Source organism: Manis javanica, chromosome 10 (assembly GCF_040802235.1).
Source record: "Manis javanica isolate MJ-LG chromosome 10, MJ_LKY, whole genome shotgun sequence".
NCBI classification, from domain to species: Eukaryota; Metazoa; Chordata; class Mammalia; order Pholidota; family Manidae; genus Manis; species Manis javanica.
The window spans coordinates 47,405,385-47,431,124 of record NC_133165.1 but is presented as its reverse complement, the minus strand read 5'-3'; the positions used below and the strand labels follow the sequence as shown (position 1 = coordinate 47,431,124).

General features: G+C 49.5%; 1 protein-coding gene across 1 annotated transcript in view; it reads right to left on the bottom strand.

Annotated features, from left to right (window-relative positions):
* GTF3C1 (general transcription factor IIIC subunit 1) overlaps positions 1 to 25,740 on the bottom strand; it is a 72,480-nt gene that overhangs the window by 5,553 nt on the left and 41,187 nt on the right. The window contains exons 17-33 of the mRNA XM_017673146.3: positions 24,598 to 24,695; positions 24,025 to 24,121; positions 23,730 to 23,907; positions 20,899 to 21,037; positions 20,390 to 20,525; positions 19,833 to 19,914; positions 19,518 to 19,709; positions 17,613 to 17,770; positions 15,640 to 15,782; positions 13,446 to 13,527; positions 11,656 to 11,768; positions 9,925 to 9,987; positions 9,076 to 9,169; positions 5,234 to 5,406; positions 3,035 to 3,322; positions 2,026 to 2,285; positions 636 to 913 (exon numbers count right to left, since the gene is read on the bottom strand). Coding sequence (XP_017528635.3) covers positions 636 to 913; positions 2,026 to 2,285; positions 3,035 to 3,322; positions 5,234 to 5,406; positions 9,076 to 9,169; positions 9,925 to 9,987; positions 11,656 to 11,768; positions 13,446 to 13,527; positions 15,640 to 15,782; positions 17,613 to 17,770; positions 19,518 to 19,709; positions 19,833 to 19,914; positions 20,390 to 20,525; positions 20,899 to 21,037; positions 23,730 to 23,907; positions 24,025 to 24,121; positions 24,598 to 24,695 — 2,574 coding nt within the window. The remainder of the gene's footprint in view (positions 1 to 635; positions 914 to 2,025; positions 2,286 to 3,034; positions 3,323 to 5,233; positions 5,407 to 9,075; positions 9,170 to 9,924; positions 9,988 to 11,655; positions 11,769 to 13,445; positions 13,528 to 15,639; positions 15,783 to 17,612; positions 17,771 to 19,517; positions 19,710 to 19,832; positions 19,915 to 20,389; positions 20,526 to 20,898; positions 21,038 to 23,729; positions 23,908 to 24,024; positions 24,122 to 24,597; positions 24,696 to 25,740) is intronic.

The window sequence follows — 25,740 nt, the reverse complement described above, 5'->3', positions numbered from 1 at the left end:
TGCATCCCTCTGAGGCTTGGCTCACCTCCCAGGGCTGCAGAGGCACCAAGAGTTTCATGCTCAAACACCATGAGAACAGTAGGCATCACCCTCCTTTATTTCCTGCACTCATAAGAACTCATTTGATGACAGCCAACACTGGCTTCCATCCTCCTCCCCAGCAAACACTCAAGGCAGGTGTCTCTACATTGCTAACAACAGACACACATCTGCCACCTTTACTACTGAGGATGTGCAGAGGGCAAGCCAGGCACCAGGACACTTAATTTTAAGGGACTACACTCTCTAGGTTCATGGGTCACTGATGAAAATGGGCCCTGACATTTCAGGTTAAGTCGTGAGTACTGTGGGCCATCTGGGACACTGGGAGGCATGGGTACAGTGGACAGCTGGGGAGAAGCAGACCCAGCTGGGGGGGTGGGCAGCCCTACTTGGCTTGTCAACTGTGCTGAAGAATCACAGCCCAGTGCGTGCCAGCCCTTCTAATCTTCAGAAGGAGCTGGCAACATTCCTCTTTTTAATGTTAACAACTAATTTAATTTTTGAAAAAATTCTATTATATGCTCAACCAAGTGCATGCAGTTTGCTTCTGGCTGGAAGCTGCAGCTACCCCAGGCTACCTGCACACAGCTCACCTGGACATAATCTGTGAAGGTCCGGGTGCGCTTGCCGTCTGTCTTCTCAAAGGCAGAGAACCGTCTGCTCAGCTCCACCCTGTCCACCCCAAAGCACCCGGCAGCTGAAATGGCCCCCTGGACCTCCAAGGCGGCAGACACATCTCCAGGTGTATACCCAGACAGCTTCCCCTGCCGGACAAACTCTTCCAGGCTGCACGCATCCTGGCTGTGTATCAGCCTGGTGAAAGTGCCCGGGAGGCAGGAGATGCCCACTGCCAGCTCTTCCAGTGAGGTGGCTGCGAGGAAGAGGACCAGAGTCAGCCCTGACAGGAGGCCCGGCCCCGCCCCAGTGCACAGGGGATGCTGAGGCAGGTCTAACACCAGTGCCCTCTCCAAGCAGCACGGGGCCACCTCTGGGGTAGGCACAGGTGGGCCCCTGGCACTCAGGTGCCCCTGGGCCCTTTAAGGCAGCCAAAAGGGCGGGATTCCCCCAGGGCCCAATGATTCCCCTGCTCAGCACTCAAACCCAAGAGCAGAAAGGTGCGGCTACAGCCCGAGGACTGTAGCCCCAGAGCTCATGTGTTCACTGCCCCCCAGGCGCTGAGGGCTTCCCCGGACCTTCCACACATTCCTGCTTCTGCTCCACTGTCCAGGGCTGCTTTCTGCTCCTTCATGTAAAGGGCGGCTCTGCTAAGACCACAGTCTATCACATTTTTGTCACTACATTTTCTCCTAGGGCCATGCTCCTGATACAGCACAGAGAACTACTAACAGTGGTTACAAAACCTAAAGTAAACACCATCCACCTCAACAGATGAAAATAAAGGTGAAGTCGGACAGAGACAGATTGGGGTGGGTAGGAGGAGAAGTATAGGGAAGGAAGGGAAGGCGCCCTCATATGCTCATTTTATGTAGAGGGGAGACACTACCTAAAATTCAGGTGCGAGAAATGGAGGCTTATATAGGCAATGAAGCATCCCCAAGTTAATCAAGAGAAGAGCTTAAAAAGTACAAAAACTGAAGTAAAGGGGGTGAGAGATAATGAAAAGAGGCTAAAAGGAAGCTCAACTTTCATAGCAAAAGGCCAAAAGACAATACCTAAAACTTTCAATGGAAGCGCAAAATTTAGTTTTGGAGGGAACCAGAAACAGTGAAAAGGTTGCCAGAGAGGAGGGCGTGCAGCTGCTGCTGCTGCTTATGCGCCCGTGTGCCTGACTGCTACCTTGGCATGTGGGATAAAAGGAAAAGGGATGCAGCCTGCTCTAACACTGCGTGTGAGCACAGCTCGGGGGCCTCGGGGGGCTGCCGAAGATGGGAGGGGCACTCCTTTCACTTTCAACCAGTCAGCTCTGGCTTCTGCACTTGGCCCTCAGCGCCTGAGGACAGCATCCCGGGCTGGGCCACTCACCAGTGGGCCCCAGCTGGGTGGGCGTGGGGCAGCAGCGGAGCCGGAACCTGACCTGGCAGGAGTTGACCACAATGCTGTCGTTGGGGTTGAGGTTGCGGGTGCTGACGATGCCAGGGGCACAGTAGCCCCTCATCAGCAGGTAGTTGGTGTGGGAGGCCTGGCGGGCTTTCACCTCAATGCTCCGCCGCTTGCCCCCCGAGCCTTCGTCCAAGTCTTCCTCTTCATCCTCGTCCTCTTCCAAGCCCCCATCCTTCCCCAGGCTAGGAGAAGAAAACAGGCCTAGATGGCCAAGCTCGTCTGCCGGCCCAGCCACCCCTTCCAGGGCACACCGTCTCCCTCAGGCAGCGCCCTGTGACCCCAGCCTCTACAGTCACTCCAGACACCTCCTGCTCGGCACTTGGCTCTGCAGGTCAGCCAGCATGAACTGCAGCTCCAGATTCACCTCCTTCATCCACCATGCGCTCACCCCTGTTCACATACCTGTGTCTTAACAAGGGCTGTTCCTTCTGCTTAGAAACCCTTCCTAGTCTCTATCCAAAAAATGCCTAGTTTTCCATTAAATCCCAGTTTGGCTATTATGCCCTCAAGGAATCTTTGCCAATCCCACCTTCTCTGCTTTCCCCCTTGCCACACTGTACTGGGCACTTCTCTGGCACAGCCAAGTCACTCCCTCCTCTGGCTCCACCAGGCCCAAGGGAGCAGCAGAAGGCACTGGACTGGACATTATACTGGAATCCCTCGTTCACAGGCCTGTGCGGTCCTGTCACCAGGAGTTCCCTCAAGGCTCTGGCTATGCCCTGCTGTCCTTGTACAGCAAACGCCCACACAGGGCTACACATAATGCAGAGAAGCTCAGCACGTGTTTGCTGAATGAATAAAGACCAGATGACTGAGCAAATAAATTGCAGATGCAAGGGCCACGAGAAGACATGACGATACCTAACCCCTAACTGTGCTCACAGCAGTGCGTGGTGCCCAGCAGCTGGGCTGCTGACCCCTCAGTTCTTACCTCTTAATGACCTCATTCTCCACCATTGAACTGTCCACCACTACAATCTGCTCTGGGATCCTGACATCCACAGAAATGAGGCCCAAAGAGAAAAGGGTCAGGGCAGCCACACAGTGTCCTCCAGGGCCATCCAAAGAAAATGCCACCAGGTCACTTGGGGAGTTGTTGTTATCCTGGTCTTTGAAGGAAAAATTATCAGGCTGGTCAGCCTTGCCAGCAGCCCGGATTCTGTCAAAGAACTGGAATGATTCTGTGCAGATGGTGCTGGGAAATCGCCATGTAAAAATCCTAAAAGAAGGTAAGGGTAAAAAGAAGGTAAGGGCCACAGTGAGAACAGGATGTTGGAGACCTTCATGTGAATGGGCTACTGGCACTTCAAATCTTTAGTCAAAGCGCAACACACCAGCTTCTCCCCAGAAATCTGTTCCATCCCTAATGAAAGCACTGCATTGAAATCTGCATGTGTATCCTCCCCACTCCCCTGTGCACCTTCAAGGTAGGGCTGGGTCTTTCCATCTAACCCAGTACTCCCTGCCTCATGGGCGTTCCCTCTGCAGGCATACCTCGCTTTACTGTGCTTTGCCTTACTGCGTTTCACAGATTCGGCATTTTTTACAAATTGAAGGTTGGTGGCAACCCTGTGATGGGCACGTCTGTCGGTGCCATTCCTCCAAACGTGTTTGCCCACTTCATGTCTCTGTGTCACGTTTTAATAATTCTCCTGATATTTCCAACTTATTCATTTTATTATGTTTATTATGGTGATCTGTGATCAGTGATTATGACTCACTGAAAGCTTAGAGGCTAGCGCTGTTTAGCAATAAATTATTTTTTAATTAAGGTATATACATTGTTATTTTAGGCATGATGCTATTTCACACTTAGTAAACCTATCTTTTACATGCACGTACTAGGAAACCAGAAAGTTCACCTGAGTGGCTTTACTGTCATATCTGCTTCCCTGTGGTGGGCTGGAACCAAACCTGCAGCATCTATGGTGTGCCTGTAAACTGACGCTAAACTGGGGGAGATGAATGTGCTGTCTGTTCCAATAACTGTTACATGAGCACTGAACCCTTACAGAGATGAGGGGACATGGGTGTGATCTATCTCACTGTCTCCACAAAGTGACTGCAGAGTTAAGTCGTGGTCAAAAGTATGACTCCCCATGACTCTGTGACAACAGAGAGAAGGTCCTTGGCAGTTGGAGGGTCCTAGTAGGTCTTGCTGATCTGCTGACCACTGCCCCTCAGCTGACAAACGAGGATGATGGCTCAAGGGCAAATGGCCTGACTGCACTTGGCCCTACACCCCCTGCTTCCCAGGCCACAGCTTTTTTATTTTATTACAAAAGGCCACTTCCCAGAAAGATGAAGGAGACTGAGGGTTGCTCGGTCTTTAGGAAAGGAGCAAGTGTCTGGAGTCACCAGCAAAGGGATGGATAAAAGAAATAAACAAACCACCCCTACACTTGTCTTTCTGTGAACACAGCCTCAGCATAGATCCAAGGACCAACAAGAGCCTGCAGAGGGGAAAGCCAGCCGAGGCAAAGGGCTGCCAGGGAGAAACCCCTGGGAATATTTTAGCAGACTTCCTCTGCATGTGGTTCGGAGGCTGCGAGCACACAGTGCCAAGCATGTAACGGAGACCAGCCATGCCTGCTGCTGCCCTGAGGCCTGGCTGTGGGGAGCGCTCCTTCAGGAAAGGCTCTGGAGGTGACTCTCAACACCAAACCACCACTCCATTGTGGGTGTACCACAAAGTGAGTCTAAAATACTGGTGACAGCTTCAAAATGAGGTGTATGAGCCTCCAAGACCGGTGGCTGGGTGCAGCTCTAAGCCGTAAGGATTAAGGACTGAGGGTATGCCTACCCAGGAGGGTGTCCTTTCAGCCCATTTCATTATTAAATTAGAAACTTATTTCACCCAATTTGATATGACAAAAGGAAACAAACTACCTGCAGAAATGGTAAGTGATGCAACACAAAATACTATGAGCATTAACCTTATTTCCATACAAGGAAGGACAGGCGTTGATGAGGAACCTTGTTCCCAAAAGCTGCTCCTTGCATATGCAGGTCTCTGATGAAGTCGGGTGACCTGTTAACTTCCACTCCCCTGTGCTACTCTGTGCAGAGATGGTGTGGCTCAGCCCACCTTTCCCCAGCCCAGGCTGAGGGCTCCTGAGCGGGTGCTCACCTGTAGTAGGTCTGGGACAACTGGTAGGACATTGGCACGAAGGGCAAAGCCCGGTTTTTCTTAGGGCCCAGAGTGTGGTTGACCCGGCGCCGGTTGACCAAGCTCCTTTTCTGGCACTCCATGAAGGCCTTCACAAGAACCTGGTCCTTGTACTCTCGGTATAGGCGGAAAGTCTGCAACACAGCACTTGTGGTTAGCAAGGCTCTTTAGCCAGCAGAGGGGTCAGAGTCAGAATGTGGGGATGCACAGAAGCTACAGCTGGTCATCTATGGAGGAAGTAACAAACATGGGAACAAGGGGCCGGGAGGTCAGAGTGGATACCTGGGGGCAAGGTGGGGGACAGCCTGGAGGAAGCCAGCAGCCTTCACCCCCACCCTGTTACACCTCAGAAACCATAAAGGGAGACAGGCAACTGGAGAGAAAGGAAGGTTCTGTGCCCATGCCTATTTCTGCAGACGCAAAGACGCTGGGAGTCAGTGCAGAACCCTCTCTGACACCACTCTTTCTCTTACCCCTCGCCCAACCCCTCAGTACATCTGGTTGGCTCTACCTCTAAATACGTTCCCAAACACACCTGGTGCATGCTGTCTATACTGCCACAATCTAGTCCACACCACTGCTTCTCACCATAGCTTCCAGCTAACTCTTCTCCCTGCTTCTATACATGTTACCTGCCCCCAAATGCTGTTTGCCAAAGCAGTCAAAGTAATCCTTTTGTGCCTCAATCAGACCACATGTTTCTTTCCTACTTCAAAACCCCAATAGCTTCTCTCTGCAGGTAGGACAGTCAGTCCTTTCTATGCTTGACACGAACCCTGTGAGCAGGACCCTGCCTACCACCTGGCCTTACCTCCTATACCTCCACCTCTTGCTCACCACCCTTCAGCCTCACTGGACTTCTTCCTCTTCTTGAAAAAGCCACAGCACTCCCACCTTGGGTCTTCTGCATCTGCAACTCCCATTTCTTGGGAGGCACTTGCCACAAATCTCTGCACAGCTGACACCTTCTCAACATTAGCTCTTAACTCAAATATTTGCCCTGAAAAACTAGCTCCTTCTCCACCTTGCTCCTCTGCAGTCAATTGTATTAAAGTGTTTTATTTTCTCTGTTTCGACTATCTACCTGAAATGACCTCACTCATTTATTCACTGTCTCTCCCACCAGAATAGAAGCCCAACAAGAACACAGATGCAACTCTCTGACTGCTGCCTCGGCAGCTCCTGGCTCCCAGCGTGGAGCAAGCACAGGAGGTGATGTCTGGGCCCCCATCAGAGGCTTCTGCCCGCCACACCATCATGGCTCCATGGCTCACGGATATGGACTCTGCCCAGAGGAAGAGCAGCTCAGAAGAGGACTGCAGGGCTAGCAGGGCCTCTGTTCCTCCAGTTTTCTGAAAAACACTGGCTCAGCCAATTGACAGCAAACACTTAGAATACACTAACCTCCAGGGAAGTTCCCACTAGACCGTCTCCTCAAAAGCACTGGCCAAGAAAAACTGTGGTCTAAGAATTTCAGGTTTGGAAGATTCTTTGCTATAGTGGCTCCCAGGCCCACAAGTGACAGAGGAGACTGAGGCCCATGGACCTACAGGTGACCTTCTGAGGCCACACTGGTAGGCAGGTGTGGGAGCAAGAAGAGAACAAGGCCTTGTCCTCAAATCCAGTGGCCGCTACACCACTGTCGAGGGATGGGGATCAGGAGCCAAAGTGTGGTCAGTCGAGGTGCTGGGGCAGCATGGGGGAGGTCTCCCAGAGCTGGAGCGTGGGGTCTGGACACACACTGGGTCTTGTCATTCTGAGGCCTGCACACCATCCCTGATTTCTCTAAGCAGCACTTCTACATCTGTGCTGGGAGCAGAGATCACCAGGCTGATGGGGAGACACTGCACGGGGCAGAGGGAAAGAAGCCGGGTGGCTGTTATGTCATATGCCTTCTCCCAAGGAGACATGGAAGCTGGAATCCGGCTTCTTGTGAGAAACCTTCTGTGACTTTGCTTTTTCCTGTTTGAATGGATGGGCATATTCCCCACACCTACTGGCTAGAGTGGACTGGGGCAGAAGCACCCAGCCCTGTACCACAAGTGGGGGAGCAGGGACAGATTTGGGCTGTCACAGACAGAGTCCACCACAGCCACCTGGGCTGCTCAGGACTTCCAGCCCCACTTCCCTGCAGGGCACTTCCCAGACACTTGGGGCTGCAGGGATGCCTGGTGGGATCCTCTGTGGCCTCTGGCCTCATCCCTAATGGCCTTGGTCCTCACGGCTGGGTGGAAGGGAGTCACTAAGAAGCACCCGTTCCCTGCTGTAGCCAAGTTGCTCTTCCTAGCACAATTTCCACATCCCTGGGAAGGCCAGGGGCAGTGACTAGCCCTTCAGCACCATCCCACCCCTGAAAATGGAACTGGAGGAAGGAAATTTGGCAGTATGAAGCAGGGACAAGCCCTGCCTCGGCAAGGGCCCCAGCTATTGCCATTAATGCTGGGACTGGGTTTTCCTGTGAGTCATGTGGCTAGACTGATACCTGAGGTCCTGTCCAGCCCTAACCCCTGCTGGCAGGGGAGCTGAAGGATCCATTCCATGGCCACAGGCAGTGTTGGAAATGGGGAATTTTATGTACCATGTTGGCAATAAATTTGAAATTTTTCTTTTTAAACAAATATGGGCCCAACAAAATAACCTGGAGGCCAGACTGGGGGCAGTCTAGCTGGGGCTTCTGCCCCACTCCAACCTGCTCCACTCTTGTTCTCTGTATTTTCTTGCTCAGACAAGGCTTCACCCTCTTCATCTGCAAACACTGGGGTGGCAGTGGGGGCGTGACAGCACTACCAGCCTCCCACACTGAGATGCACATGTTTCCTGCAGTAAGCAGGCTTAGAGTATGATGTGGCACCAAGTGTGGCAAGAGTGGGGTGCCTGGGGCCTCTCCACCTGGGTGGTCCCAGATGTCACTGTGGGAAGCACATGCACCTCAAGGTGATAAATTAAAACAAGAGAGATGGAATTAGCACACTCAGTCTTGGGTTTCAGAGGCCTGGCCATTGCTGTAAAAGGACTCATGCTAGGGTGGTACTCTGTGAAGCACTGGTCAAACATGGTCACATATTTTCCTCAAATAGCTCCATCTTAGCCAGCCCTTCTGCCCGCCCTTAGGCCAAGTAACAGGCCTGGGACACCCCTGCAATGCCCAAGCTGGGTCTGTGCCAGTGTGTCCCCATGGTGCTCCATGGAGCCGGCAGCACACTGTGTCAGGGACCCACCCCCTCTACTCCTAACTGCCATCTATGGGGGCAGCACCTGGGGGCCTGTGTACTGAAAGAGCTCTCCAGTGGACTCTAAGGCACCCAGGGTTTGGGTCACCGTCTAAATTCACCAGTGGGATTAGAAATCATACCAGCCCTTTGTTTTCTTATTTTCTTTGTTCATGTTCCAAACTGGGCTGATTTGGTAATGTAAGCCAGAGGAGCTGAGTTTTAGGTTTAGAGATTAAATACAGAAAGTAAATAGTTTCTACTTGGAATACACTTGTGTGATCATTAAAAACAAGGGAAGCCCTAGCTCGGGCTCTTAGGATCTCTCTGTTGGAGCTTGGAGCCAACACTCAGGTTTGATGATGGGCTATGTGACCTTGGGCACATGCTTTCTACCTTCTCTGAAACTCAAGTTTCCATACTTGTAAAAGGGTGCACTCCGACCACCTTGCCAGGCTCAGCATGGGGCTTAGTGAGACCTGCCTTCCTGTCTGTCATCCTCGCTCAGCCCAGTCAAGCATCACTACGTTCCAGTAAGCACTCAGGCGACACACGAGACCTGCTGTGAGCTGCAGCGAGGTCTCCAACACTCACCTGAAATGACTGGCAGGACTTCATCTGACTGTCTGAGAGGGCCAGTGTGCTCTGGATCAGGTTCTGGAGCACCAGAAAGTGGATGTCATCCACACTGAAAGAAAGGAGGACAGCAGAGTACATGTGGCTGTGGGCCATAGGCACTGCCCATCCTGGGCTGGATTTGGTTCTCATTAAAAGAAAGTTCTCAATCTCATAAAAGTGACATGAACACCAAGACTAATCATAACCAAGACAAACAATGGTTTTTAAGCCTTACTAACTGGTTGGTTTTGCAGGAAACATGTTTCAGCCTGGTAGGTAAGCGTTAACATAACCTGGAAATGGGTTCACATGACAACTAACAAATAAAGTTAGTGCTTGTGTTTTCTTTCCATTCAATTTCAAACAAGTTTTTCTCCAAAGAGAATAGCCTTCTCAAGAGATACAAAGCTAAAATCAAACTGAATATCAGTTATCCAAGATGGAAAGAAAAAAGCTAAACTTTTTATCAGAGTTTTACTTCGAAAGCTCATGGGCTGACACTTCAAACCCTTTCCCCAACCCATCTCAAGTCAAGGCCAATATGTGAGGTCAGGGGCCAGCTAACTTCCTGTAAAGGGCCAGATAATAAATACTTTGGTCTTCATGGGCTATATGGTCTCTGTGCAATCACTCAGCTCTGATGTTATAGCATGAGAGCTGGTTAGGCAATGCAGAGAATGGGCATGGCTGTGTTCCATTAAAATTTCATTCCCCAAAACAGGTGGCAGGCTCTATTTGGTCTTGATGACCCCTGTGCTGGGTGCTGGGCTGTAGGCAACCCAATCAAGCAGCTGAGGAAAAGGCACTTATTATTTCAGTACTTACCTGTTAAGTTCATCCTCTTTCCTGATTTGATCTTTTTCATCTCCAATTGCCAGAACTCGGTATCTGTGTAAGAAGCAAAGAGCCTATCATTGGAACAAACACAGCAGGACTTCACTAACCGAGCAGATACTTGCTCAGGATGGCCATTTGGTGGCTAAAATGTTGGGGAAAATATTAAACTCATTAAAATTCAAACATACATGTAAATTAAAATGAGAAAATATGTTTTGTCCATCAGATGAGCATGTTGTAAAAATGAGAGCTGAGAAAATGAGGACTGTTCATTTACTGACAGTTACATAGCAACATGGGAACATGAACTGGCAAAGAGCTAATGCTAAGGGAGGAGGGTATGAAACTGTGGGCTCATTATGATTAAAAACAAACCTAAGAAAGAAGAGTGGAAGAAAATACTCCAAGAAGGAATAGCTGTTTTAGGTGCTGGAATTACATATTATTTCCCTGTCTATTTTTAAAGCTTCATGTAACGTTATTTTATTGTTTTCATATCAAGCAATTTAATATAAAAACAAACCAAAGAACTCACTTTTTGAAAAACATGGTCATTTACTTGTAAGTCATTTCTTTGGTTTCTACAAAACTAAAGTCAAAATTCATCTATGCAATAGTAAATTCTTTCAAAAATTTAGTAGTGAGAAAAAGTACCTTTTCAGGAAAACATGTGAACATCAAGCAAGGAGATATTTGGAAGCTATTTTCTTTTTGGCCTGGCCTGCCAGACAGCTAATCAAATTTTACATTGAATTGCTACAACTCGAACTTTTTCCTTCCCCTAGATAGTTTGTGAACTCTCATTTAACAGTTTTTAACTGTCTTCTTTATAACTCAAAGTTGTCCCATAAATTTACTGAAAATATGTGGGGATATAGATTACAGATAGGTAAACAGGCCATTTGAAACATCTTTAAAACTGAGCACAAACTATGCCATTTGGAAGTTCTGGGAACATTCTGCTGCAAAAACAAAACCAAAATACAGAAAATAGCTAGTGTCTACTCTGAAAATGACACCAGTAACTCCCCAGGCCTAGAGAAGAATGAGAGTGCCGCCTGCACTACAAGGCTGCCCGCAGAGGCACCGTGCAGCTCCCAGGCAGGAACCGACTGATGGGCATCTTCTCCATGGTAAGGAAATCGCAGATATAGTGACTGGAGGGACGGTCTGGTCAGGATGGTGAAGAGAAGGGGCTCACATCTGGATTCAGCGGTGGAAACAGGCCTGGTTCACAGAACTCAAGATTTAAAAATTTCACAGGTTCTGTGCTCAGACCCAAGGATGTTCTTCTCCAGACACCCAGCGGCTAAGTTAGGAAAAGGGCGGGAACTCTGGAGTCAGGCCACCCGAGTTCAAATCCCGGCCCTCTGCTTCACAAGTACTGTGACCTTGCGACCTTGGGCAAGTTACTTATATCTGTTTCCTCATATGTGAACAACCTCAGCAAAAGCAGCCACCACCTGAGAAAGCCTGAATTCAGTCAGCAGCAGGGCCTCCACAGGAGAACAAAACCGAGTGCCTGATGGGTCTGAGGGTGGCAGCAGCCCCCCGGTTTTTGTCTCCCGTGAGAGGAGGCAAGGGGGTCCCGGCAGGAAAGCAGGATTAGCTGCAAGGCCAAGTGGAACTGCTCACCAGGCAGATGCCTGTGGCAGTCCTGGACTGTGATTTCTTCCCCTTACCTCACGAGGATCACACAGAACCTTCCCAGAACCTCACCTGGCAAAGAGCTCCTGGAGAGTGTCTGGTATTTCAAGGTTAGGGTTCTTTAGGGCTGAACTGAACTTCTCTTTAAGCTTCTCCACAAATTCTTTAAACTCGTTGGCACAAACCTTTCAACAGGAGAGAATGAGACATTAAGCCCTTCTCTCTCTAAAGGGAGGTTCTGCTAAGAAATCAAGGAAGATCTGTAACCAACTCCCATGCAGTGACCTCCCAGAAATGGTGACTGAGTAGGGCCTCCTCTGCCTCCTGCCTCCATGGCCCACTGAGCCCACCTGGGAAGGTGACAGATGCTCACCACCATGCTCTGGATTTGGAGCACCCAGTGCCACTGAGCATGCTGACACCCTCACTCCTGCCGCATCCCCAGTTCTCTCCCTCAAGGCCCAGCAGAAAGACCCAACCAGGTCCTGCACTGTCCCTCAAGCCCACAGAGTGCCTCCACCATCAGCAGGCCTGTGCCCCCTCATCACCACCCTCCTGCTGCTCTGTGTGCCTCAGTCTCCTTTCTCCTCTCCCACGCTCATCAATGGACCCCAAATCGGTCCCCTCCTCTATACCTGAACTGCTACTATCCCAGTCCAGACCCAGTCACAGCACAGTCTGCTCACTGCTTTACTCCCTCCAGTGTCATACCTTCATCCACCACAGGATGAATTACCCTTTCCTGAGGTACCTCACTGCTGATCCCACGGGGCCTGCCTTTGCCTGGCTGGCCGGCTCTCTGGAGCCCGGTTCTGTGCTGGCACCTCTAGAAGCCTCTGCAGTAGGTGCCGCTGGCAGCCCACTCCTGTCTCCTATTCTTTCCAAGGAGTGGAGCCAGCCTGCCTTGGTTTAGGGAGGTAGCCTGCCCGGCACCCCTGTGAATCAGGCTGGATCTAAGCCAATGACAGCAACCTCGGGGGCTTCTGGGAAAAGCCCCTTCCCTGATACGAGGGCCCAGTGCAGCCCTTCTCTCCACTTCTTCCTGTCCTGGGATCCTGGTGTGAGCACTGAACTCCAGCAGATAAGTGGCAACCATGAGGGAACCAGCATCAGGATGGACCACTAGGGCCTGGGAGTAAAGTGACAGAATGTGCCTGGGCCTTGGTGACATCTCTGCTTTGATAGGACTGCCTATCTCCGGTTACCTAGCATATGGGAACAGCAAAGCCTCTGTCTCTTACATGGAAAGCCCTGCTGATGCTCCTCAGCCTCGGCAGGTATGCTCTCCTCTCTCAGGGTGACTGCATAGTTCTGTGGTGCCCATTTACTGCTCTGCCTGCCCACTGCCCTGTGGCTCCCAGAGGAGGGCTGGGTCTCCATTTGACTGGCCTCGCCTGGTGCAAGGCCTGACACATAGGCAGTAAAGTCCAGCATTAGTGCAACGAGCGAGGGATGAGCAGATTCTGAGCTGCAGCAGAGTCTAGGTCTGGGGTGACAGCTTCCTTCCTTGTCAGTCACCGTCCCAGCCCCACCCACAGAAAACTCAAAGAGAATTCGTACCCCATCCACAAGCTTAGGAAGCCTCACTCTTTCTAATTTCTGAAGAGCTGCCCTATTTTCTTGACAGAACAGGCCCAAGACATAGCAGCCGTGCAAAGTGGCACATCAAATCCTAATCGTCTTTAGCCCTGATGCTGGAGCATATGAAAGGGGGTTCAAAGCCAAAGAACTGAAAAGTTGATTCCCAAATGAGGAGGAAAAAAGTCCACCTTTATAAGGCTGGCAGAGGCCCTGTGGGACCCAGACCAGAGCCTAGAAACTCCTGTCAGGGCAAGCTGTGCTCAAAAAGGCACGGGGCCTACCTTTGGGTCTTCATAGTCACATTTCCGATGCATGAAATCTCCAACAAGTGCCTTATCTTGGTAGACTTCAGCTAGGCAAACCCTGCAGAAAGAGAAGACAAAAATGAAGCCTGGAACTATAATGTCTACACGTAGAACCATTAGGTTTCTGTTCTACCATTTCTGGCCTTGGCTAACCATGAAGTGCAATTTATTTATATACATTTTGGGTGGTTACTACTTTTAAAAACGAGGGATTTGGGTTCAGCCAAACCTGATTCAAGTCTGGCCAGTTATTGCTCACACTTTACACCTTAGCTTAAGCTCCTGTCTGCCACATGTAAACTGAGGACTAACCCCCACCTGCCTGCCCCTCACAGGGTTTTGGGCAGGGCCAGATGAGATGGTCTATGTGAAAGTATATTGTAAATTTCAAAATATTATATAGGCACTATTAAGAGCTCTAATCTGCTCCAAATCCCTGATCATCCACCTAACAAATGTTCATCTCTTGGGGCCAAAAGGAAGGCTTGACTTGCCCAAAAGGAAACAGAGGGAAAGACAACCAGTGTTTGCTCGGTTCCTATAAGCCAGGCACTTCAACCTTTGTAAATGGCTCACAAGGTAGAGATGGTCATTCAATTTTATGGCTCACAGAGGTGAAGGCGCCCCTACAGTCACACACAGGCCAAGGGCCAGGGCCCCTGGGGCAGGTATGGTTACTGCTGGTATCATCATGTTCACAAGTAGAGAAAGAGCCTCCAAGTGGAAAAATGTCCTGTCCCAGGTCCCACGGCTCTGAGCTGCAAGGAGCCCACTAAGCCTGCAGCCCCTCATGTTCCCTTCCATAGGCTGCAACGAGGCAAAGAGGAAGGGTGCCGGGCAGGGGCCAGGAAGCCCAAGTTCCAGATCTCACTTCGCTGCCAGCTCACTGTCACCCTGGCTAACATGCATCCTCTCGCTGGGCCTGTTTCTACTCTGAAGAAAAGAGTTTGGACCAGGTGATCAGAGCTCTTTCAGATAGAAAAGTCTAAGATTCTATGCACAGGGGCAAATGGCTTTACACAGGAAAGGGCTCTTGGTTTGTCAACCCACTGATTCTCAATAGGGGCGATTTGGCCCCATGAGGACATCCGGAGACATTTTTAGTTGTCACGTGGTGGGGGGTGGTGTGCTACTGGCATCTACTGCATAAGAGGCCAGGGAAGCTGCTAAACATCCTAAAGCCCCAAACAAAGAATTATCTGGCCTTAAATGTCTGTAGCACAGAGGATGAGAAGCCCTGACTAGAGTTGCACTTCCTCCACAGTCCAGAGCAGGGCTCATTTCTCTCCACAGTCGGGCTGACTGCAGGCAGCCCATGGCTCAGAATCAACCCAAAGCCAACCTCTCCTGCTGACCCATGGCCCGAGTAACCGGTTGGTAGAAGCGGCTCTTCCCAGCCCTGCTACAGGTCTCCACCTGGCCCCACTCCTGTGCTGGCTACAGCACCCGGACATCTCCCGCACCACTGGGTGTGCCCAGTCTCCCCACTCAAGCCCCTTCCTGAGGAGGGAGTTGAAGGAGGAGCCTGATGAGGCAAGTGATGGCTTTATGCCAGGGCCCTGCGAGGAGGAGATGAGGGGGAGCTGCACTGACGACAGCCACCCACACAGAGGAATCTGTGGGGCTCCCAGCCTGCTGCCACCCCTACACATACCAGGCCACAGAGGCAACACTGATGGAACATGTGACTCTGCTGAGAAACTGGCTGGGCACATTTGGTGCAAGGATGCCTGGTCTTGTCTAGCTTCTTTCTGGAGGGAGCTACATGCTGGGTCACCAGTGCAGAAACATCAACAGCTGCCCTGGAGTGCTAAAAACAGTAGTGAAACTCAGCACAGGCCCCTGCTCTCACACATGCTGCTGATGTTATTTAGTCTCCGTTTCTTCATTAGAAAGAATAACAGCTACTTCACAAGGCTGTCCTGAAGTCTGAATAACACCTTACATATGAAAGTGCCCAGAATCATACCCAGCTCTCAAAACACCCAAGGTGACCTCACTAACAAGCTCCAGCAGCTGGACAGAGTATTGTTGTGCTAGCGGACAACTCAGGAGCTCTATCTGGACTTTTCACCAGACTCTTAAGCAAATGGGATGGAAGAATAAAGAATGAACACAAAGCCTTGGAATACTCTAGTCCCGGAGATACGAAAGGTCAAACAAGGCTTACTTATAGTTCAGATAGGCTTGTGGATTTTTGACTATGTAGCGAGCTCTTCGTCCAACTGAATGAGATGTTTTATCCAAAGACTCTTCAAATGTAGCGTGCAAAATGTCCCGCACAACCTGCCAGGGGACAAATGGGCCCTTCACCTGGATCAAACACAAGGCAAGACAGAAAATCAGTATCATCAGAGCCCATGCTATGGGTCATTAGCATAAAGGATGGAGTTGGGGTGAGGGGGTGGTAAGTTCTGTGCTGCCTCTTTGCTCTGTGGTCTGTCACCTAACACATTTACTCAGTCATATTTACTGGGCACTGAGCGAGGTGCTTGGCAGAGAAGACAACAAATCCTCAATGCCTAGTGGAAAAAGGATGTCTTTTGGCAAGTGATAGAGAGGCTTGGAGGGTGTTGAGTAATACTGTCTGGAAGGTAGTATGTTGTAGGGGAGGTTATGAGGACATAAATATGTTAGACGGTTTAAAGGTTCAAGGACACATGTATGCTCAGGAGCATTCTGTGTGTTAGGCTTGTATGTTGCATTAAGGGACAGAGAACACACCGGATTAGCAGATCAGGAGGCCGTCTTAGTCAGTACAGGCAGGAGGGCAGAGCCGAGATAAGGAAGGGACTTGATGACAAGGTTATTTCCTTTGGGCCTCCAGGGATGTGGCGAAGTGCCACCAAGTGGGCTGAAAGCCCACCAACCTGGAATGTGCAGGCCTCTCCTGCCCCATCAGCTGCACTGAGCACCAGAGTTGCGATGCAAAAGTCACTGCAGAAGCAAAAGCACTATTAGGGGCAGCAACACGAGTCCCCCTTGGAGGGGAACTGGGTTGGAAATTAGGAGGCAACTAAGGGTTGAGAGAATCTGGGAAAACTGGTCAAGAAAAGGGATCTGAGTCTGCAGGCAAAGAGCATTCTGGGCACAGGACCTGTTGGCTGGCATGGTTGAGAGCAGGATGCATGAATGGGGCTCGTGCCCTGGTGGTCTTACTGTCCGGAAGGGGCCCTGGACTAGATGATGGCAGAGCTCATCTGCTGGCTTCTGTGAGCCAGCTTGAGTGGGCATCTGCCCTGGACCGCTCTCCGCATGCCTGTTGCAAACTCAGAAGATCAGAACAGTACAAATTGGGCAGAATTGACAGACTAGGAGTCAGTGTGGCTGTTCTAGGGAATGTGGGGGAGTATGAACTCTGCCTCAGGCTATGGAACCTTCCAGGAGGCAGTGATATCAGAGGAAAGAGGAAGAGTTTGCTTAACAGCAAGCAAGTATCTCCCCACTTGCCAGGGATTCAGGGACACAGGCCAGGAGGCCATGCAAGTGTGGGGAACTGTGACACGGAAGGTTGGGAGTGAACCACAGGGTAGGTGGAGAGCCAGGCCAGAGCCACCAGCCCCCTCCACACTCACTCAGCAAACACTGACTGACTGACTGACTGCTGGGTAAGTAGGCTCCATGCTAGGGGCTGCAGCTAGAAAATGAATAAGGCTCTTTGCCTCTAGGAGCAGCCACTCCAGTGGGCCAAGTGGTGCCAGAAGCAACAGACACAGCGTGAAAAGTGTATGTGCAAGGGACACAGCGAGAACAGTAATTTCTTCCATTTGGCAGGATTAATGAAGTCCTTCCTGAGATGCTAAGCAGTTGATGAAAAATAAATAGGAGTTTTTCAGGCAGATGAGAGTGGGAGGAGGGCAGCAGCAAAGGGTTAGATTCCTGGTGAGGAGAGAACAAGCTCCGAGCTGTTCTGTCTGCAGCTAGGTAGAGGTTTATGTGTGTTTGATGAAGGCTGCAAAGAACGTGCAAAAAGGGAGTGGTATTAATTTGTAGGATTCTGGGAAATGCCTTTCCCAGTGGCCAAGCAGAATAGATGAGATGAGGCTCTGGGCAGGTCAGACAGGAAAGGAAGCTTCCAACAAGAGGGCCCAGCAAACCAGCTGGCCACGGGCTGGGAAGGAGAAGGGGAGCAGGGCTGAATACCTTGGTGTTGAGGACATTGCTGGCAATTCGGCAGAGCATGAGCAGCCCGTCTTCCTGCATGGACCATGTGACACGCAGCCGGGTCATCCTCTGCAGGGCGCTCTGGTCAGCTTCATCGTGGTAACGCAGCCGTTTGCTTTTTTCTTCTGGGAGCTCTTCTAGGAACACCACGGGGAGAAGGGAGGGAGCCTCTAACAACTGGTTTGGAGCTGTCTCTGCAGAGAGGAAGGGTCCCTACCCTGCCAGTAAGATGTGACACCAGGCTATCAGTTATCAACATCTTATTGTGTCAGAAGCCATATAAACTAACCACCAAAGACTCAGCCCTGCCTGACAGATTTCTTTTTTATCCCTTCCATCACTTCTCTTTGGTCACATTTCATGGTGACGAGCAGGGCTCTGCCCATCTCCAGTCCTTTCCACTGTGGCATCAAGCCCCGTGAAGCTGCCTCGCACAGAAGCTTAGGGGGCCGGCTCAGGGAGACGCTTAGGCAGCACGCTCACTGAAGGAGCGGGCCCCTACCATTCCACTGCTCTGTGACTGTGGAGATGTTGTGCAAACTCAGGTGCACGGTGGGGACAAGGCCCATCCTGCAGGGCTGCTTTGAGGGCTGAACAACACTTAAGTATAAAACACTTAGTGCAGCAGCTAGCACAAAGTAGCTACTACCAAAATAACAATAGTTGCTAACATTATGAAATATTTACTATGTGCCAGGCACTGCTTTAAGCTTTTCACATATATTAACTTAAAATTAAAATAACATTTTGCAACAACCCTGTGAGAAGGATACAGTTATTATCTCCATCTTGTAACTGAAGCTGAAACACAGCAAGATACAGCAACCTGCCCAAAGTTACACAGCCTAGTAGTAGCAGAGAGAGAATATGAACCACAAACTCCTCACCATGAGGGTTTTCAAAATCTCCTCCCACTAGTGAGATAATGATGACAGTCTCGCCTGGTAAACAGCAAATGCTACTGCCAATTCCAAAAGACTGTTTAGTGAGTCTATTCCAAATAAAGGCCAAAGGAGAAGTGGGACAAGAATATCTGGACTCAAAGCCACACCACCACCGTATTTTGCCTTGTAATGAATTCAGGTCTTTGTGAGCCAAATCAGTCTTACATATACCTGGGGAGGCTAAACTGAGTGGCCATTTCAACTGATGCAAGGCTATCTGTTACAAACATCGGCCAACTGAATCACCGGAGAAACAGGCTCCTGTTTAAACATTGTTTTCACCTCAAAGAGCTATAGCTATCTGACTGTTGTCAAAACAAATAGACCACTTAGATGGTACAAAAGTGGTCTATAGAATAGACACTGGCCTCCTCACTGTCCTCCTTCTCCTTCTCCATAAATACAGCCCAGATGAAGAACCCAAGTTGGCAATCTCAAAGGCTCGCGCTCCAGGGGCTCATGGGATCTGAAGGGATTCTGCACACTTAAATGACTCACCTTACCTGTAATTTAAACATACAACCTAACTTTGCACCCTGGCCTGATTAACATAAATGCTGGTATTAAAAGCCAAACCAAAAGAATAATAGGATTTGGGCTAGTTGTGATGTGGAGTTTTGCTAATGATTTTGCTAAGGTTTTTTTCAGTTGAGACTGAACTGAGAGAAATTTGAGTTTTAAATTAAGCTTTTCAGCTAAAAGGCTCTCTAAACTACAAAGACAGAGAAAGCAGAGGGAAACCATTTAGGAAGTTCAAGGATCTCTCAGTCTGCCAGCTGGATTTGGAAAATAAAACAACAACCACACAGAGGGAGCACACAAGCGGAGAGAGAGCGGAGGCCGCGCCTGAGAGCAGGCTGGCTGCTGCGAGAACGCTGCGCATCCCCGAGCAGGCTCGGGCAGAGACAAGGCCCAGCAAACGAAACGACCAGCACGAAACCTTTTCTCTTCTTCTTCATCTTCTTTCCAGGGTCCCTCTTCAGCCGCTTCCGCTTCTGGTTTTTCCCACCCCTCACTCTCTGGTTCCTGTCCAGCGTGGGCTCTCGGTCAAGCTCAAACTGCTCTTCCCTGTCAGCACAGAGCTCGGATCCTGCTCGGGCTTCCCCTCCCCAGAGAGTCAACCTGCTGCTGCCTAGAAATAATCACAGGAGGTAAATGTTTCATGATAAACTCAGCAAAGGCTAGAAGTCAATTACATGCGCCATGGTCCTGCTGGCCCACATCTGTTTCTGAGGTGAAGCCCCAGCACACGTACCTCCAGCACTGAGAGGCAGTGGGCGCTTGGACAGGAATGTCTGCAGCCTCACCATGAGCCCATTCTCTGAAGAAGTGTTCTCCTGAAAGACAAGTATGTCACCAGAAGAAGGATGAACTCCATGAATCCCCAGGAGCCCAGAGCAATGGGTGCAGGGAGGTGTGCATGACTCTGAGAAAGGGGCCGAGGACGGTATGCTCCTACAGCTGAGAAGACAGCTGGGCTGCTTGAGAGGGTGGGGCCTCTGCCCTGCCCCTTTCTGATGGCATGTGCACGCCTTCTGCTTGACCTTTGTCTAGCAGACTTTTTTTCCTTCTTTGAAAAGGAATACCTGTCTGTGGCACAGCATAAATTAGAATCCACTGAAAGACGAATAGGCCAGATATTTAAGGGGCCTGACATGGCTTCAATACCTGTGGAGGCAAATATGTGTGACTCTGTTGAGTTTTGGTTTTACCAGTTCAGAAACTGTGAGCTGGGGAAGGGAGAGGAGGCCGAGTAGTGGCAGCAGCCCCGGGGTGGCCAGCCAGGTGTGCCAGCCCAGCCCTGGGAAACACCTTTCTGGCCTTGTTGATGATATAGCTGGTCCAGATCCAGTTGCGCTTCAGGTGTCCATAGAAGCTAGAGTCAAGCCCAGCAGCTCCCAGCCCATCTCCAGGAATCAAGCCTTCATCCACCACCTCACGGCTCCCCCTGAGAAAGGGAAATAAACAGAAAAAGAGCTCTCCTCGGGAACTGCAGAGAGCCCTGGAGTGGATGAGGGCATTCTTTGTAACTAACCTTTACCTTCCTGGAAAAAATCTGACAAGCAAAAGTGAATAACATGTCAAAACCCCAGATTTTCATGTAAAATTCCCCATTTTTGAATTTTAGCAACTGACTTTTTTAACAATATATTGGCTAACTAAGGTATAGCTGGGGCCAGATGTGCCCCACTGCCATCAATTTGCAGGCTTTGCACAGGGACTTGGGCCTTTATGGCCTGACAGAGAGGAGCTGGGGCCTACAGGACGAGGATGCTAGGGCCCTGTGTGTGGGTCCAGCATGGTGCAGGGTGGAGACGCACGTGGTATACTCCATCATGGCACACTTGCGCTCCAGGTTGTGCTTGTCGATGGCGCTCTCCTGCTCCTTCTGCAGACTGCCCTCCTCATCACTCCGATCTGGGCTGTTGCTCTTCCTGACACGTGGGTAGCGCACCACTCCTAGAAGACCAAACAACGGGTCCACTGATGCCCCCTCCTGCTGTGGTATGGGCAGGCCTTGGGTGCTGCAAGGTGGTGAGAGAGGGGTGGGTTCCCTTTCTATGACCAGGATCCCCCAACCAGAGGAGAGGGTCTGAGACAGGAAGAAGCTTTCATAACAAAAGCCTTATAATAGGTGTCAGAGGTAAATCCTGGGGGTGACCCTGAGAAAAGGGCCTATACTCAGGCTAAGCTCTACCTACTAAGGAGGGGAGGCAAGCTGAAACCACAGAATGAAAGAGGCTCAGGGAGTGGACAGCAGAGGAACCTTGTGCCTTCCTTCCTGGGGGGAGCCCATGCATTTCTTAGGCACCAGCCCAGAGGAAGCAGTAAGGGAAAGGGTCTGCATTTGGTTGTGGCTACAGGGGTCTGGGTGAGCAGGGATTCCAACAGAGTGCTCAAGGCAATGTCACAGTTCCCTGGGCCCACTGGGCTCCAGGAGCAGCCTAATGTTTCCTGAGTGCCCGAGAGGTATGACAATATAATAAAGAAGTTACAGGCATCATGTTCTACAAAAAAGAAAATTTCATTTCTTACAAAAATATACAAATATATAAAATATGAAAAAATTAAAACTGTTGCTTCAGTAAGGCAAAGGATGGTTATGGTAACTTGCAGGCCCTCTCATAATATGCTCAACCTCAGATCTTGGCTTGGACGGGGGCGAGGTGCAGTGGGGAGCCCACACCCAGCACCTCTTAGTGGGAGCTTTACATGAGGAATCTCCTTCAAGCTCCACCTCAGCCCCACAAGGTGGTGGTGGCGGTGCTCCCAGTTTAGAAATGAAGAAACTAAGGCTCAGGGAGCTTACAAGGAGCTTACCCATGGTCATGCATTTGAATGGACAGCTGAACTTAAGAGAACTTAAGGCAATGAATGCTTCACACCATGCTGCTTGTTGGAAAGGCAGATTGGGGCCATCCCTAGTGACTGCCTTTCAACAGGCTCCCCAGTGCTTACTGGACATACTCCAGTCCAAAGAGCCCCTGCTTAGAATGATGCTCATCTCTTGTTATATGGTGCTTCTCCCTCAATCCCTGGGGCAGAACCCCCAACCCCCACAATTGTTTGCTGGATGAAGAGACAATCAACGCCTAATTAACAGACTCTAAGCCTCCCCCTTTTCTGCTCATGAACACTAAAAGGGATGGAAATTCACTGACTGTCAAGTCTGAAAACTCTGGTGCAAATAACATACTGGCTCACAAATTTTTATCTAGGCATAAAATGCAGGGGAATTAGGGCACTTTAAAAATCTAAAATGGTAAAAGCCTAGCTCACTGCTGAATGCCAGAGGCTTCTGTGAAACACATTGCTCTAAAATTTGTCTGGACCCATTAAAGGTTCTAAATACAAGTGCTCATTATTCTGCTGGCATTAAACAATTCTACTGAATAAACGTACGACTCTTGCTTTGCAAAAATCCAAGTGTAACATGATCTTCCAGCTCTCTGACGTAGGAAGAGAACAGGATTCCTCTCCCAGGTGCAAACTGAATGTAGCATCCTTTTTCTCCCGGTAGATGTGACGAGAAAAGACCAGATGGAAATTGACTTAGGGGGCAGTATGCTAGTCTACAGCATTCCACAAACCCTTCATCCATTCAATAAATGTTTATGGGATATCTATGGTATATCAGGCACTTTGGGGATAGAAGCCAAATTTCCTGTGCTCAAGGAATTGACAGAATGAAATCAGATGACAATAAAGATTCTGGAATGGCTTTCTCAAAAAGAGTTGACACTGGAAGCAGGAGTGGCCATCTGCAAGGTGAATGTGGGCCAGGGGACATTCCAGGGACAGAAAACGATTTGAGCAGAGGCCCAGATCATCCAACCCATCAGCCAGTCTAGTCAGTTCTTCTATGCCTCCCCACCCACTCCCTTCTCCACTATGGCCAGCAGACAGCTCCCCTGGGCATGGGTCACAGCCCCTATCTGCCTCCCTGCTTCTCCTCTTGGGCCCTTCGGGCCACTCTCCACACACGCAGCCTGGGCAAGCTTTGGAAACCCTAAGACACCTTGCTACTCCTTGCTCACAACCACCCAATGGCTTCCTGCTACTCTTAGAACAAACCCCAAATCTTTACCATGTCCTGTAAGGCTCCCAGTCTGCCTCTTCCCTATGTCTCTAGTCTTGGCCTCCTCTTCTGTTTCTCCCACCCTACTTGGGGCCTTTGCACTTGCTGTTGGCACTGCCTGGAATGCTTTTCCGTGGACCTGGGCACAGCTGGCTCCACCTCAGCTGCTAGAGCCCAGCTCACATGTCTCCTCAGAATGGCTGCTCCTGACCACGCCATTATAATACCCTCAGCACATCGTGTTTTCCCTCACCACACCTGTCTGGGTGTGTGTATGTGTGACTTCATGAGAATGTGAATCTCATGAAGGCAGGGTAGGGTGTGTGTCATCACTCGTGGCCGGGCACAGGAAATGGCATACACAAAGTGTCCAATAAACACCACTGAATGAACAAATGACTGAAGACAAAGTGGAGCTGCTTGGTTAACTGAGGCATGGAGATTGGTGTTCCAAAGACACTAGGCCTCTGGGGAGCAGTCTGAAAACTTCCAGATCTCTAGTCTATTCTGGCTCTAAATGCCAGTTATCCCACAGAAAGGAGGGAAGAAGATGAGGTCCAGGCAAGACAGTACCTAAAGGCGTATTGAGGCAGACACACTGCAGATCAAACCAATAGTTTTCCACATCCTGCATTGAGTTCAGGACATAAAGACGCCTTTCGAAGGGCCGGCTGCTGTGGGCGAGGTTGTAATGTGGGTCACAGATGGTGGTGTCAACGATGACTGCATTCTTCTTCAAGAAAATAAAGACCTGTAAGAGAGACATTGGACAGGGTGAGAAGAGAACCTCAGATCAACGTCAGGTTAGCTATCTGGAAACTGCGCTTAACAGTCAGGACACCCTTCATTTGGGCTTAAAGAATTTTACCTGATCTTTATCCTGAAACTTTTCCGTGGGACCAAACTGTAGCAGCCCCATGTAGCACAGCCTCTGAAGGTTCTCCACTACGGAAAAAATGTAGCGTCTGGAAAACAGGGGTTCCAATCACACTCAGCGGTCATCAGGGGTCTGTATCTGGCATAAGGATGCAACTCGCTTATTCTCTCCTGTTTTACCTGGTAGTCCTGGAGGCCTGGCCTTGGGCCTGCACTGCATGAGATCCAGGACCCCCTTTCTAATACCCCTTGAGGGTATTGGAGCATTGATCTTACACTGGGGGTTGGATTTAGAAAGAAAAGTAGCAAAAGGGAAAAACCAATACTTGCAGCCTTAATCAGCAGATTTCACCTTGAAAGAACCTTGAAATCAAGTAATAAAATCTACCAGCCCACATTGCATTTGCCCTGTGCTTTACCTAGAAGGCTCACAGGTGGCTAAATTAATGAAAACTTTGTCTTTATAACCTGACAAGCAGAAACCTGGTGAATAATTATCAGAACCCTAACTTGAAGGGGCCTGCTGGGACCCTCAGCCACTGTACATCTGTTTCAGAGAACTTACCTCTTGTACAGAAGCTGCTGCCGAACAGGCCTGGGGAGAAAGCGGATCAGCGTGTGCTTCTTCAAAGGGTCGTTCAGGAAGTCCTCAAGGTTGTCCACCTAGGAGGTGATTTTCAGGTTCAGCTCACTCTCAAGGTCAGGGCAAATTCCAAGAATCATGAAAAGCAGTCATCACTACTTTCTGTGCTGCAGTCTGAACATGCCCGTTGGCCCCATAGTGACAGTGCTCCCCACCTGACCTCCCAACTTCTCTGATATCCATTTTGCCACCCCTTCCCTTCAGCCCATCTGCCACAGTGCTGGATGCAATAAACAGGTGCCCTCCTCTACTGCTGGGGGCATGCAAATTGCTAAAACATTTCTGGGGGACAATATAGAAATATATTTATATTTTAAGAAAAAGATGAAAAATGCTCATTCCCTTTGAACCCAGTGATTCTACTTCTATCATTAGCCCAAAGAATAAATTTTGGAGCAGCCCACAAATGTCTTTCAAATGGTTTTCATTGACATGTCACTTATAATATCAAGAAAATTTGTATGTTAAACATCCAAAAATAGGTATTCATTAAATAAATTAGGATATGAAAGAATAATATATAAGAAGGAATACTACAAATTTACCTAATAAGTTAAAACTTAATGATGTGAAAAGTACACTATATGGTTTGATGGAAAGAACAGATAACAAGAGTAAATATAGTATATATAGTCTCAATTCATTTTTTTTTTTAAAGGGAGCTAGATCTCACACACACACACACACACACACACACACACACACACACACACACACACACACATGTAAACATAAACATGGCATAGGAAAAAAAGACTAGAAGAAAATGTACCAAAAACACTAACAGCAATATTTGAGTGATGAAATTCTGGGTACTTTTTATTTCTCCTTTTTCCAAGTTCTATTTATCAAGTCCTAAACACACATTTTATTGTTATACCATAATTATCTTTCTGTTTGTCTACTGAATAATCTATCTAGAATAAGTCTTTAAAATATTTCCCTTGACCAACCACCCATCCACCTATCCATCCTTCTTCCTGTCTATCTATCCATCCACCCATCCACCCACCCACCCATTCAATCATCTATCTATCCATCTACCTACCTATCTATTCATCCACC